This window comes from Dendropsophus ebraccatus, chromosome 5 (assembly GCF_027789765.1).
Source record: "Dendropsophus ebraccatus isolate aDenEbr1 chromosome 5, aDenEbr1.pat, whole genome shotgun sequence".
Classification (NCBI taxonomy): domain Eukaryota; kingdom Metazoa; phylum Chordata; class Amphibia; order Anura; family Hylidae; genus Dendropsophus; species Dendropsophus ebraccatus.
Window position 1 is genome coordinate 117,747,321 of NC_091458.1, and position 16,412 is coordinate 117,763,732.

The window sequence follows — 16,412 nt, forward strand, 5'->3', positions numbered from 1 at the left end:
TCTCCTTACCTCCCTTTTGTTTTGATTTCTATTTTTCAGTTATCTTGAGTCACTCCTGGTTGTGTGTCCATCAGAGTATAGGTCCATGCACATATTTGTATACGCATTCACTTATATGACTTTTATTATTGATATACATTGTTTGGGCCAATAGGAGGGGGTGTTACATTGGTACCTGTCGGGGGGGGGGGGGGGGGGGGGGGTACTGGCACCGTGGTTATTAGACACGGGTGAGTGTCTTCTTTGTGTTTTTAAATGATTTTAACATGTCTGTTTTGCACTTGTAGTTTATTACATGAATAAAGATTTATTGCATACATTGGTGAGGATATAGTTTCCTATTCTTGGATGTGCCACCCATGTGTATATGACATACCTTTTTCTTTTTGAGTGTCTCAGTGCTTTAACCAAGACATATATTCACTAATTTATTCATTTTCACAGATGACTAAGGGCCCCATTTACACAGAAAGATTATCTGACAGATTATCTGCCAAAGATTTGAAGCCAAAGCCAGAAACCGACTATAAACAGAGATCAGGTGATAAAGGAAAGCCTGAGATTTCTCCTCTTTTCAAATCCATTCCTGGCTTTGGCTTCAAATCTCTGGCAGATAATCTGTCAGATCTTTCTGTGTAAATGGACCCTTACACGGGACGATTATCGTGCGAAAAATTGTTACATCGTTCAAATTTAAACGATAATCGCTCTGTGTAATTGCAGGCAACGATCGAAAAATCACTTGTATGCCGTTGATTTAGATCTCAACCTAAAATTATCGTTAATTGTTCGCTGTAATTCCACGTTCGTTCAAGTTCCGCATTTTTTCACTAATCGTTCAGTGTAATAGCACATTGTTCATTGTTTTTCTGGGATCAAAAAGGAATAAACGATCATAGTAACAACCGCAATAACAATCATAGTAACAATCGTAACTAACAATTTCTGTGTAATATGGTGAACGATTTCAGGGTAACAATAAACAAAATCTCGTTTGCAATCGTTAAAAATCGCTCAGTGTAATAGGACCCTTACTGAAATAGAAATACTAGGATAAGAAACAACTTATAAAAAAGAAAACTTTTAAAACTTCACTTTTATTTTAAAATTTGTAAAAAAAATAATGATAAATGTACACTGTACAACCAATCCTAAATTGGCCACCGTCGCTACTATTGGTGCCAGCCATCAGAACATGATGTGAACAGTCCATTAATATATACACTGTCTATTTCCTATATACATAACTTTTCTGTGCAAAATGTCTCACTATATGTCCCAGCAAACTTGACAGTTCAATACAACTTTGTACTTCAGACTTTTGTGCTAGATGATAATTGCTGTGACTGTCCCAGTACATTGCAGCGTATAGACAGTAAACAAGTTCACCATTTCAGCATTTCTCTTCCTACAAATACAGGGCATGGCCTTCTCCTTAAAGCGACTCTGTACCCACGATCTGTCCCCCCCAAACCACTTGTACCTTCAGATAGCTGCTTTTAATCCAAGATCTGTCCTGGGGTCCGTTCGGCAGGGGATGCAGTTATTGTCATAAAAATAACTTTTAATCCGGCAGCGCTGTGTCTAACGGCCAGGCTTACATTTGTATATGCATTAGGGTGGCACACCCTCTCTGTCCTTCCTCCCCACCCTCCTCATCATTAGGAATCCTCCAGGCAGATTGCTTCCTATTCCTTACCTGTGTGTATAATGAACATGGGCTGGATCGTTAATACACCTGTGCAAAGCTCAAACAGCAGTAAATGTTCATGGATCATTCCTAATGAGGAGGAGGGTGGGGAGGAAGGACGGAGAGGTGGTGCCAGCCTAATGCATATACAAATGTAAGCCCCGGCCGTTAGACACAGCGTTGCCGGATTAAAAGTTGTTTTTAGGAGTATAAATGCATCCCCTGCCTAACGGACCCCAGGACAGATCTTGGAATAAAAGGTACAAGTGGTTTGGGGGGGACAGATTGTGGGTACAGAGTCGCTTTCAGTCCTGATCATTGGTGTAATGGGTGGGGGTACCAGGGGCTGCACCTCCAGCAATCCCATAGTCATCCCCTGCCCAATGCATAGGTGACAGATGTTTGTGAGACAATCCTTTTAAATATGGCCATACAATTTAAAGAACATATATCACCTAGAATTTCTGATTACAGATACTAAAACATGTTCAACGGGGGGAGATTTATCAAACATGGTGTAAAGTGAAACTGGCTCAGTTGCCCCTAGCAACCAAACAGATTCCACCTTTCATTTTCTAAAGAGTCTGTGAGGAATGAAAGGTGGAATCTGATTGGTTGCTAGGGGCAACTGAGCCAGTTTCACTTTACACCATGTTTGAGAAATCTCCCCAGTTATTTCTAAACTCTGTTTCTCTTTCCTAATTGTAAATGTCTCTTTTGCACAATATTATGGTGGCTACCATCTTGCCTGAGCTCTTTTTTAAAGGGAAAGTATCATAAGAAAATGACAGTGTTAAAATCAAGTTTTATGATAAACAATGTTTTATTTTACTATCCGTATTATAAAATAATCATACAAATCTTGCAATTCTTTTCATTTTGGCCACTAGGCTTGATACTAAGCCAAGACTACTACTTTTTTTTGTGATAAGTAGGGGCTGCTGGAAAGTGATCTGTACAGCACTACAGAGAGAGGTGACACCAGTAGATACAGTAGTAAAGACAACAGCACCTCTGCCTCCTTCTCGCATGGAATGCCCCTTATACAGGCCACACAAGTTACTGAGAATGCCTTAAAGTGCGTCCCATACAAAGATGTTCATTGTGACTGTCCATGTAGCCTGTCGTAAAGCATATCACTAAATGCTGTTAAATAAAAAAACAGCTCTGACCGAGCCTCGGCAGAGAAAGCCTGCACAGCCAATCACTGACTGAGACGCAGCAGCACAATGGCCAGTGACTGGCTAAGCAGGCTGTCACTTCCAAGAGGAGTTTGCCATAGAAGTGGCACCCAGAAATGCCATAGGAGGATGGGAGAGCACAGAGAGGTAAGAATAGCATGCTTGTTATGATCCCGGCTAGGGCAGTAACATAATAAAGGTTTAATATGGCCAAAGTACCCGTTTAACCCTTTGAGGACCAGGCCCAAAATGACCCAGTGGATCGCGCAAATTTTGATCTTCGTGTTTTCGTTTTTCCCTCCCCCCCTTCTAAGAGCTCTAGCACTTTCAGTTTTCTATCTACACGCCATGTAAGTGCTTGTTTTTTACAGGAATAGTTGTACTTTGTAATGGCGTCATTCATTTTACCATAATATATTTGGGATTCCTTCATACATGTTATTTATGAAGATATAAATAGGTGAAATCGTAAAAAAGAATGCAATATGGTAACGTTTGGGGGGTTCCTGTGTCTACGTAATGTACTATATGGTAACAGCGACATGATACAATTATTCTAAAGGTCAGCCCAAACACAACCATATGCAGGTTACACAGATTCTCTAATGTTATATATATATATTTTTTTATGAAATCCTTTTTTTTGGCAATTAAATATTAATAAAATGGGCCTATTGTGACACTTATAACGGTTTTATTTTTTCACCTACGGGGCTGTATGGGGTGTCATTTTTTCCACCATGATCTCTAGTTTTTATTAATACCATATTTGTGAAGATCGGACGTTTTGATCACTTTTTATTGATTTTTTTTAATATATAATGTAACATAAAAATTGGTAATCTGCGCACTTTTTCCCCTCTTTTCGTGTACGCCGTTCGCAATGACGCTTGTTATATTTTAATAGATCGGACAATTACGCACGCTACGGTATATTATATGTTTATCTATTTATTTATTTTTATTTGTTTTATTTATATTATGGGAAAGGGGGGTGATTTCAACTTTTATTGGGGGAGGGGCTTTGGGGTAGTGTAATAATGTTTTGAACTTTTTTTTTTTTTTTTTTTTACACATTTGAAGTCCCTTTGGGGGACTTCTACATTCACTACTTGGATTTTTACACTGACCATTGCTATGCCATACGCATAGCATTGATCAGTGTTATCGGCGATCTGCTCATTGAGCCTGCCTGTGCAGGCTCAGTGTAGCAGATCGCCGATCGGACCGCACGGAGGCAGGTAAGAGACCTCCGGCGGTCCGTTTCAACTATCGGGACCCCCGCAGTCACACTGCGGGGGTCCCGATCGGTAAGTGACAGGGGACTCCCCCTGTCACTTGCACTTAAGCGCTGCGATCGCGGCGTTTAAGGGGTTAATGACACGTGGCAGCGCGATCGCTGCAGCGTGTCATTACCGGTGAGGTCCCGGCTGCTCACTGCAGTTGGCCCCCACCTCCAATGAAGCGCGCTCCGGCTTCATAGCCGGAGAAACACCCAGGACATAGGGTTACGTCCAGGGTCGTCTAGGGGTTAAGGAATTGCTGTGCATAAATAGTTATAGTTATCTGTGGCACTACATAGCAGTAGTAACACCTAGTGATAATTCTGTAATTCTGCATAATGTACTGTTATCTGAGGTACTACTACATCAGCACACAGTGATAACTAAGTACCAATCTGTGCTATATCTGAGCTGGCATAGATTCCTGATGTTACTGATTTGCTGGGTCAGGGGGCCCCTAGTCTAAAGATGGGTGTAGGTCCCACACTAGGAGACACTTATAGCATATCCTATAAATATGCCACAAGTGTCCCACATGGGTATACCCCCTTTAAAGGAGAAGTCTCATGAGACAAAAAAAAAAATAATGAAAGGCAGAGGGGAGCGGGAATATAATAAAGTATATTTACCTATCCTAGTGCCTCATAGCACCGCTCCAAGGTCCAGCTGTCAGTGGACGCCAATAGTCACTGACTGGCTGAGCAATAGTCACTGACTGCCGGGCCGTTGCAGCTGGAAAGCCGGGTACCCGGATTCCAGGCAAAAAATGACTGCCGGCGGCCATCAGAGAGACCTAGGAGCAGCAATATAGAGGCACGAGGACTGGTAAGTATACATTGTTTATTAAGTTCCTGCGGTGATGTAGCTGTAAAGTAACTCTTTGTTGTCCTGTTTTGATGCCTCATCTCCCTCCACCCCTCCCCTCTCCATAGAGAACAATGAAGACAGGGGGGGGAGCTTCAAGGTGCTTTTTCATGATAAAAATGCATTTTTCGGCTAATAAACCCAATTACAAAGTTTCGCCTGGACTATTGATATCTGCAAAAAAAAATGTAAATGACAGTGACACTTTAAAGCTTCTAGTAGCTCTGAATTTTACATGTAAGAACTAGAGATGAGCGAACCTGGAGCATGCTCGAGTCCATCCGAATCCGAACTTTCGGCATTTGATTAGTGGTGGCTGCTGAAGTTGGATAAAGCCCTAAGGCTATGTGGAAAACATGGATATAGTCATTGGCTGTATCCATGGTTTCCTGACAACCTTAGAGCTTTATCCAACTTCAGCAGCCACCGCTAATCAAATGCCGATCGTTCGGGTTCGGATGGACTCGAGCATGCTCGAGGTTCGCTCATCTCTAGTAAGAACTTTTATCTGTATTGGTTCTCTTTTCCTTTTTTTAGGCTGATATTTTGGGAGTTTCAGAATCTATTACTAGTATTAGTCTTAAGATTTCTAGTTACACTTGTCATCTATTGTGGAATTATATATGGCCAGAACAAATCTGAGCAGCCGGAACCAACTGCAGGTACACTACACAGTCAACGACAACACAAACTCATGGAACTCAACTAACACAAATTGTATCTGCAAGTGTCAAATGTGTAACTGAGCGCACAAGCTGTAGCATTGCAACCACCATCAGAATGTGCAGGATCTCACACGAACACTAAAAAAAAATTACACGTACAGTCGTAAAGTGTTAGATTTAGCAAAAAAAAAAATTGCTTGTCAGACTGGGCCCAGCATAGCAACAGCTTGCCGCTCACTGTGCTATTTGCTCACAATGCTCCTCCATGCTTCTGACACTTGATGAAAGTTCAAATATGATCAAAGGGAAGTCCATTTAGGAATAACTAAACACCTTAGTAAGTAACGCAGCAGCCATATAGGTGAAGCATGACTTCTTAAAGCAGTCACACAAGCCTCAAATAGCTACCACCACACAGTAGAGTTGTCCTTGTTTTCTGCTTGCAAAAATCAGCACATTTCATGCTTTTTCACACTGCATTTTTGTCCGCATTTTTTAATTCACTCCTACATGCATATTATTCTGGAGATTTACAAGTCACACAATGCTATGAGCACCAAGACACCTGAAAAAGAGAAGTATATTTCACTATAGACTATCATAATATCATGTGGCCTTAGCGTTTTTGGTCCTCACTCAAAAAAAAAAAAAAACCCACAAAGTAAAAATGGCAGGAAAACTTGTAGTGTGAAACCACTCTATTTGCATGCAGGAAATCAGCTGCATATTAGTTCCAGTAATATGAACAAGATTTCAAGAAGTCTCATTCACACACTGTGTAAAACAGCCTGCAATAAGTAAACTGACCAGCTGAGCAAATTTTACTCATGTATTTTTTGCACTAAAAATCTGCAGCAGCAATTCAGCAAGGTCTGTGCAAGCTAATGCAGATCTGACGATGGAAAATGAGGGTTGGTACACAATGAGAGAACATCGGCCATTGTTTGACACAACCCTTTCAAACAACGGCCAATATTGTAGTATCGGACGGTTGAACATCATTTGATTATAATTGGAATGCAGGCACATTTGGGTGTCCCCACACTCCAATTTACTATAGACCACAGTGTAAAGTATGGCCGGAAGCCGTACTTTACACTGAGTACAGCCGCTGTTCAATGAACAGCGGCCGTACATAATAGACCTGTCAATTATTTTGTGCGGCTGCAGAGAACCGCGGCGTAGTGTATACAGAGTGTATACACTACGGCCATTGCTCCATACACTTTAACGTAATCGAATGTTGTCAATGAGCAACACACAACAACAGCCTTTATTTATTGTTAAAGTACAGTGTGTGAACATGGCCTCGGTCAGGAATTAAAAGAGCAGACACCAACCAGGAATTAAAAGTCAATGGAGTGTCTGGCTCCATTTACTGCTATCAATCAGAATCTGGGACAGAGGCTGCCCTCAGTTATCTCTCCCATCCGGCACCCGTCCTCCCCATACACAGAAATGTTCGGCATTTATATTTATAAGGTGTAAAAGCCCTATTTCACGGAACGATTATCGTTCATAGACCGCTCGTTAACGAGCACTTAATGATTTTTTTAAGCGAACAATAACACATAATACGTGTGGGAACGTGAAAGATATCTGTAGTGTAACGATTTTTTTTGCGATCGTTACATGGTCGTTTAAAACGTGAGGAAATGTAGGTAGACATTTCAAGAACGACTGAAAGATTTTTTTTATTCAACGAAAAGATTAGCGAATTATTGTTGAAAGACCAACGATTTTTTTTCGACATGTTGAAAAAAAAATAGTGAACAACTCAACGACGATTTCGCTGTTGTCGTTCGCTCGTTTACAACTATTCCACAGAACGAATATCGTTAACGAGCGGTCGTTTGAACGATTTTATGAACGATAATCGTTCGAAAAAGTTCAGTGGAATAGGGCCTTAAGGGGACCTTTGGGCTATGTTTACACACAGTATTTTGGTCACTATTTTGCAACCAAAACCAGAAGTGGATTGAAAACACAGAAAGGCTATGTTCACATACTGCTGAAATTAAGTGGATGGTCAGCATTTATTGGCAAATAACGTCCGTTATTTCAAAACAACAACATTTGTTTTAAAATGATGGCAATTATTGGCCATTAAATAGAGGCCATGCAGCCGTTCCGCTCCTGGACCCCTGCTGGGATTCTCTCTCTCCTTCCCACTATGTCACGACTCGGCTAATGGATGCCTTACTCAGCCAGTTAGAGACTGGGGCGGGATGCCGCTGCAGTCACTTACTGGATACGTGGGCTATCTCCCACCCCTTCCCACCGGGTCGTAATGTAGTAAGAAAAGGAGAGAAGACGACATCTGGCAGAGTGCCGGAACTCCATGGTGCAGCGCTGCAAGGGCACAAGGACTGGTAAGTAAAGTGCTGCAGAATCTGTTGGCACTATATAAATAAAAATTATTATTATTTTAGGTTGTTTATTGTCACACAGACACACACACACCTGCCTAAAGTCTAATTTTGACAGACTTTTTAAAAAACGACTTTTATAATATGCTGCCCAATGTGTGCCCACTGCCTCCAGATCTCCAATGTCTGTTGCCTGAAAGAGATTATGTACAATTGTCCTATAGCAGCATATACGTCCACAGCAGTAAATGTAGAAGGCTGTGGCTCTGTGCTTCTATTGTCAGGAGCAGGATGCACAATTCTCCAGGACAGATAAGGCTCCTTACATAGTAAAAATGCAGATAAAGCACAAAACTTTAGAAAAACAATTGCCCTACATAGAGGTATGTACAAACTGACCCAGACATAACCCCAGTCATAACTGGAACTCCCACTCCACAACTATGCATGGTAGTAAGAAAGTCAGCGCTCACCCAACACTTTTATCGTCGGTACCCATCGCTCGCTCAGTGTATGGGGCATTTCTGACACTGCGACAGATAATGTTGTTGCAGAGAGTTGTAGGGTGTGATGGAAAAATCACTGTCCAACCCCTTTTGTTCTCTGAGAGATAATCCACCACCAGAACTGTCTGGCTGCGGCCTATCCCTCTGCACAGACAACTTAGGAACACTCGGCCGTGCCAAACATTCATGTGTATGGGGAGGACAGGAGAGATAACTGTTGGCCTAAGGATCGTTCGGCAGACAGTTATTGAAGGTGTATGCCCACCTTAATATCACTCGTAGCAGATTTGCTGCAGATTTTCCATCCGGATCTATGTGTGGGAAAACCCACAATGGGATACAGAAGCAGCACAGCAGATGAGAGTTTTATAAACAACATCTATACATGGCTGAAAATTTCCAAGCAGAAACTGATCTGCAGTGTGGATTTTTACATCTGTACCATGTCAAGTTCTGTTCCACCCCATTTGATATTGAAAGGTTAGATACACAGGAAAACCTTTAAAGCGTTACTGTCACTTTAAGAAAACTAAAACTTGACATGTCACACAGACATATGAAAAGTTTTGACTGGTCATGTTCTTGATGCTGAGACTCCACCAATCACAAGTTACGGCAGGGAAGAGGTGTGAGGAAGTGCAGGGATTACAGTCAAAAAGATACAAGTCTTACTAAATCTTTAAAGGGGTTATCCATCGCTACAAAAACATGGCCACTTTCTTCCAGAGACAGCCCCACTCTTGTCTCCAGCTTGGGCGGGGTTTTGCTTCTCAGTTCCATTGAAGTGAATGGAGCTTAAAGTGACTGTACCACCAGGCCCAGGGTGAAGCACTGCAGGCGGGCCGACCCACCCTTAGTGGGAAGAAACTCCAGCCCCTCCATTACGTGATTCCATTAGAATCAGTGGAACCCTATCATAGAGGGGCTAGGGTTCCTCCCACTAAGGGTGGGTCGGCCCGCCTCCAGTGCTTCAGCCTGGGCCTGATGGTACAGCCACTTTAATTGCAAACAGCACCTGAACTGGAGACAAGAGTGGAGCTGTCTCTGAAAGAAAGTGGCCATGTTTTTGTAGCACTGGATAACCCCTTTAAGAAAACGATACATCCATCTGCTCAGCTGCAAACAGATTTTAACTGTATCTTGAATGTGACATATTTGCTTTAAAGGATTTTTACAAACTTCTTACATTTTCTTGTACCTTGTCTGGGTGCCGAGACCCCCACGGATCACTAAGGGCTCAGTTGAGTGCTGTGCCCCATAGTTTCTGCTCAAAGCATGTCATGTATAGGTTCATAGAAAGTCCCATAGAGTAACTCAGAATTCCTTGAAAGGTTTCTGAAAATTACTTTCTAGTTGGGTTTCTGAAAATGACAACATTGTCCTCTGTTATGGTTCATAAGACTTTACCAGAGTAGCAGACGGGCGGCTGCTCATGTACAGTATATGGGAACATAGTTCCGGTATTCAGGCATGCCCCGTGGTACTTTGTACTTAGTTTAGTAGTAGTATCAGGAGCTGACGTCAGAACACACATCTTCTAGCACTAAACCTATGGACGTGTCATGGTCTGGAGCTGCGGCTACTGAACGGCTTCAATCTCCTGGGACCAGATGCAGGGTCTGTACTAGGCCACCAATACACGCAAATACAAAATAACATCTTCCTGAAAGACCAAACCTGATAGTAACAAAGGACATATACCAAGGTTACATATACAGCAATAGGGATAAGTGCCAATCTATAGTAAACAAAGTATTTTTTTTTTTAAGTTTACCAGCACCCAGGTGGCTAAAGCATCCCCTTCACTGTTCAATGAGTGGTCCCAGCTGAGCAAAGCGAACGTGTGACCCCCGAGAGGAGACCTCCCATTGTATGGCACGAGGCAATAATCTGACCCACAGATGTGCCCACTAGCTGCTTTGTTTTAAAGATGCCCAGAGGGTAAGTGTCTGCATGCAGGGGTCACCATTGCTTCCCTACCTTCTTACTTTATGCGTTAACTGCACAGACTCATTCACTTTTGATTGACTATATAGTAAGAAGGAGCCGACGTGTTCTCTTCTTGCTCCTGATTGGTCAGTAAGGTTCCCTTAAAGTGCATGCAGTCCCACAGCAGATATATTAGGCCGGTCTGTATACGGTGACAACTATGGACAGTGTGCACCTTCCCTGTCTCAGGCAAAACAGCTAAGTGTGATGGGATCAAAGCCATCAAAAGCCCATTCTACCAAGCCCCCTCCCCCTCCCTAAATGTTTTGCAAACTCTCAGCAAGAGGCCATATGGCGTGTGGACCCCCCTTCAACTCCAGACCCCAATTATTCTAAATGACCTTCCTCCAACTCCCCCCTCCTCCAGGGTGTATATACAGAGCAGTCCACTCTCACAGCTGAATATTACATCATATGTCACAATATATTGATACCCTGTCTCATGGAGTGGATACAGTTATTATACGAGTATATAGATACCCCATCTCATGGAGCGGATACAGTTATTACATGAGTATATTGATACCCCGTCTCATGGAGCGGATACAGTTATTACATGAGTATATTGATACCCCGTCTCATGGAGCGGATACAGTTATTACATGAGTATATTGATAGGCTGTTACACATTATAGCTCTTATATGTAGTGGATATTGATACATAGAGTCAATCATCACGGTAATTCCCATACTGTTATGTTTTTATGTGAAGTGGAAAGTTATTACACATAGTGGATATTACATGTAGTGTATACAGAGTTATTATATATATATAGTAGACGGTTATCACATGGAATAGATAACGTTGTTACATTTAGTGATTTGTTATCAAATATAGTGGATATTGTTACATGGAGTTTACAGAAAGTTATCACATGTAGTCTATAGAGTTACCCTATGTAGTGTATAGACAGTTATCACTTGTAGTGTATAGAGAGTTATCAGATGGAGTGGATATTGTTACAGGTAGGATATAGAAAGTTATTCCATGTAGTATATAGTTACCCCATGGAGTGTATAGTTATCACAGTAGTAGATGAAGAGTTATGTGTCCTGTCCATGTAGCAGATAGTTATCAGAGAGTATATAGTTATAAGATGCAGTATATAGTTATCAGACGTAGTATATAGAGTTATAAGATGTAGTACACAGAGTTATCAGAGAGTATAGAGTTATAAGCTACAGTATATAGTTATAAGATGTAGTATACAGAGTTATCAGAGTATAGAGTTATAAGCTGCAGTATATAGTTTTCAGATGCAGTATATAGAGTTGTAAGATGTAGTATATAGAGTTATCAGATGCAGTATATAGAGTTATCAGATGTAGTATATAGCTATCAGATACAGTATATGCATAGCAGACAGTTATCAGATGCTATAGAGTTATCAGCTGTAATATACAGAGTTAGTAACTGTATACCGGATAGTTCTTACTGGCAGGCATGCTGAGCTCCCTGCAGTGTTGTCATAGTCCCCTGTATCACACACACTGGAGGCAGCGTCCCGGCAGCGCAGCAGTTAATAAAGTTTCCTAGTGAGAGGGAGAAGCGGCCGGAGATCCCGCACAGAGTCCCGGCAGAGGGTGACCTGAGCGGCACCGGACACCCCCATGACGCCCTCCTCTTACCACTTTGTCCATCAGTTTCCAGGTCTTCTCCACAGTCCGCCTGTCGGCCGCCGCCTGCTTCGGGGGTCCCACCGCGTCCTGGATGGCATCAATGAAGCCCTGGATGCGGGCCTTGCGGGGGTTGGCGCCGCGGGCCCCCAGGACCCGCCCGGTCGGGGCGCTAGTGATGGTGCTGTTGCTGCCCCCGCTGCTGGCCATGTTGTTGTAGCAGAATAAGGCAGGAAGCGCGGCCTCGGGGCCAATCTCCACAAGGACACAAAGGACGGGGAGTACGGGGGCAGTGCGCAGGAGCGGCCGCTGCTCGGGACACTCCCGCCGCCTTCTCCGTGCCCCTTGTGCCGGCTCTAGGAACTCTCTCTCCGCTCCTTTCCCCTTCTCATCCGAGCTGCAGGCTGAGCTAATAGTGAGGTCACCGGAGGAGGAGGATGGGAAGAGCAGGGCTGGTTTAGTCGTGCACGGCCCCTTTAAAGCGCCAGTTACCTCAAGCGTGTCCCTAAGCAGCAGCCGGCGGCGCTGGGGTGAGGGGAGGGCAGGTAATGGGGGGCAGATGGGGCAGCTGGGGGCTGACAGGGGGCTACACCTTATATTACTGACCAACACATGCAGCCAGCTCACAGGACAACTCAGGGCATGTGTGTAACGTATCAGCTCACCTCTACTAGTGTAACCCAAGTCATGTCACCTCTACTAGTGTAACCCAAGTCATGTCACCTCTCTACTAGTGTAACCCAAGTCATGTCACCTCTACTAGTGTAACCCAAGTCATGTCACCTCTCTACTAGTGTAACCCAAGTCATGTCACCTCTACTAGTGTAACCCAAGTCATGTCACCTCTCTACTAGTGTAACCCAAGTCATGTCACCTCTCTACTAGCGTAACCCAAGTCATGTCACCTCTCTACTAGTGTAACCCAAGTCATGTCACCTCTCTACTAGCGTAACCCAAGTCATGTCACCTCTCTACTAGTGTAACCCAAGTCATGTCACCTCTCTACTAGCGTAACCCAAGTCATGTCACCTCTACTAGTGTAACCCAAGTCATGTCACCTCTCTACTAGTGTAACCCAAGTCATGTCACCTCTCTACTAGCGTAACCCAAGTCATGTCACCTCTACTAGTGTAACCCAAGTCATGTCACCTCTCTACTAGTGTAACCCAAGTCATGTCACCTCTACTAGTGTAACCCAAGTCATGTCACCTCTCTACTAGTGTAACCCAAGTCATGTCACCTCTCTACTAGTGTAACCCAAGTCATGTCACCTCTCTACTAGTGTAACCCAAGTCATGTCACCTCTCTACTAGTGTAACCCAAGTCATGTCACCTCTCTACTAGCGTAACCCAAGTCATGTCACCTCTCTACTAGTGTAACCCAAGTCATGTCACCTCTCTACTAGCGTAACCCAAGTCATGTCACCTCTACTAGTGTAACCCAAGTCATGTCACCTCTCTACTAGTGTAACCCAAGTCATGTCACCTCTACTAGTGTAACCCAAGTCATATCACCTCTCTACTAGTGTAACCCAAGTCATGTCACCTCTCTACTAGTGTAACCCAAGTCATGTCACCCCTCTACTAGTGTAACCCAAGTCATGTCACCTCTCTACTAGCGTAACCCAAGTCATGTCACCTCTCTACTAGTGTAACCCAAGTCATGTCACCTCTCTACTAGCATAACCCAAGTCATATCACCTCTACTAGTGTAACCCAAGTCATGTCACCTCTCTACTAGTGTAACCCAAGTCATGTCACCTCTCTACTAGTGTAACCCAAGTCATGTCACCTCTACTAGTGTAACCCAAGTCATGTCACCTCTCTACTAGTGTAACCCAAGTCATGTCACCTCTCTACTAGCGTAACCCAAGTCATGTCACCTCTACTAGTGTAACCCAAGTCATATATGCCATGTCACCCCTCTACTAATGTAACCCAAGTCCTGTCGCCCCTCTACTAGTGTAACCCAGGTCATATATGTCATGTCACCTCTCTACTAGCGTAACCCAAGTCATGTCACCTCTACTAGTGTAACCCAAGTCATATATGCCATGTCACCCCTCTACTAATGTAACCCAAGTCCTGTCGCCCCTCTACTAGTGTAACCCAGGTCATATATGTCATGTCACCTCTCTACTAGCGTAACCCAAGTCATGTCACCTCTCTACTAGTGTAACCCAAGTCATGTCACCTCTACTAGTGTAACCCAGGTCATATATGTCATGTCACCTCTACTAGTGTAACCCAAGTCAGGTCACCTCTCTACTAGTGTAACCCAAGTCATATATACCAAGTCATCCCTCTACTAGTGTAACCCAAGTCATATATGTCATGTCACCTCTCTACTAGTGTAACCCAAGTCATGTCACCTTTCTACTAGTGTAACCTAAGTCATATATGTCATGTCACCTCTCTACTAGTGTAATCCAAGTTATGTCACCTCTCTACTAGTGTAACACAAGTCATATATGTCATGTCACCTCTACTAGTGTAACCCAAGTCAGGTCACCTCTCTACTAGTGTAACCCAAGTCATGTCACCTCTACTAGTGTAACCCAAGTCATGTCACCTCTCTACTAGTGTAACCCAAGTCCTGTCACCTCTACTAGTGTAACCCAAGTCATGTCACCTCTCTACTAGTGTAACCCAAGTCATGTCACCTCTACTAGTGTAACCCAAGTCATGTCACCTCTACTAGTGTAACCCAAGTCATGTCACCTCTACTAGTGTAACCTAAGTCATATATGTCATGTCACCTCTCTACTAGTGTAATCCAAGTTATGTCACCTCTACTAGTGTAACCCAAGTCATGTCACCTCTACTAGTGTAACCCAAGTCATGTCACCTCTACTAGTGTAACCCAAGTCATGTCACCTCTTTACTAGTGTAACCCAAGTCATGTCACCTCTACTAGTGTAACCCAAGTCATGTCACCTCTCTACTAGTGTAACCCAAGTCATGTCACCTCTACTAGTGTAACCCAAGTCATGTCACCTCTCTACTAGTGTAACCCAAGTCATGTCACCTCTCTACTAGCGTAACCCAAGTCATGTCACCTCTCTACTAGTGTAACCCAAGTCATGTCACCTCTCTACTAGCGTAACCCAAGTCATGTCACCTCTCTACTAGCGTAACCCAAGTCATGTCACCTCTCTACTAGCGTAACCCAAGTCATGTCACCTCTACTAGTGTAACCCAAGTCATGTCACCTCTCTACTAGTGTAACCCAAGTCATGTCACCTCTCTACTAGCGTAACCCAAGTCATGTCACCTCTACTAGTGTAACCCAAGTCATGTCACCTCTCTACTAGTGTAACCCAAGTCATGTCACCTCTCTACTAGTGTAACCCAAGTCATGTCACCTCTACTAGTGTAACCCAAGTCATGTCACCTCTCTACTAGTGTAACCCAAGTCATGTCACCTCTCTACTAGTGTAACCCAAGTCATGTCACCTCTCTACTAGCGTAACCCAAGTCATGTCACCTCTCTACTAGTGTAACCCAAGTCATGTCACCTCTCTACTAGCGTAACCCAAGTCATGTCACCTCTCTACTAGCGTAACCCAAGTCATGTCACCTCTCTACTAGCGTAACCCAAGTCATGTCACCTCTACTAGTGTAACCCAAGTCATGTCACCTCTCTACTAGTGTAACCCAAGTCATGTCACCTCTACTAGTGTAACCCAAGTCATATCACCTCTCTACTAGTGTAACCCAAGTCATGTCACCTCTCTACTAGTGTAACCCAAGTCATGTCACCCCTCTACTAGTGTAACCCAAGTCATGTCACCTCTCTACTAGCGTAACCCAAGTCATGTCACCTCTCTACTAGTGTAACCCAAGTCATGTCACCTCTCTACTAGCATAACCCAAGTCATATCACCTCTACTAGTGTAACCCAAGTCATGTCACCTCTCTACTAGTGTAACCCAAGTCATGTCACCTCTCTACTAGTGTAACCCAAGTCATGTCACCTCTACTAGTGTAACCCAAGTCATGTCACCTCTCTACTAGTGTAACCCAAGTCATGTCACCTCTCTACTAGCGTAACCCAAGTCATGTCACCTCTACTAGTGTAACCCAAGTCATATATGCCATGTCACCCCCTCTACTAATGTAACCCAAGTCCTGTCGCCCCTCTACTAGTGTAACCCAGGTCATATATGTCATGTCACCTCTCTACTAGTGTAACCCAAGTCATGTCACCTCTACTAGTGTAACCCAAGTCATATATGCCATGTCACC

General features: G+C 43.5%; 1 protein-coding gene across 1 annotated transcript in view; it reads right to left on the bottom strand.

The window, feature by feature from the left end:
• CBLB (Cbl proto-oncogene B) overlaps positions 1–12,592 on the bottom strand; it is a 118,660-nt gene extending 106,068 nt beyond the window's left edge. The window contains exon 1 of the mRNA XM_069971095.1: positions 12,177–12,592. Within this exon, the coding sequence (XP_069827196.1) occupies positions 12,177–12,374 (198 nt within the window). The 5' untranslated portion in view covers positions 12,375–12,592. The remainder of the gene's footprint in view (positions 1–12,176) is intronic.
• Between the last annotated feature and the right edge of the window lie 3,820 nt (positions 12,593–16,412).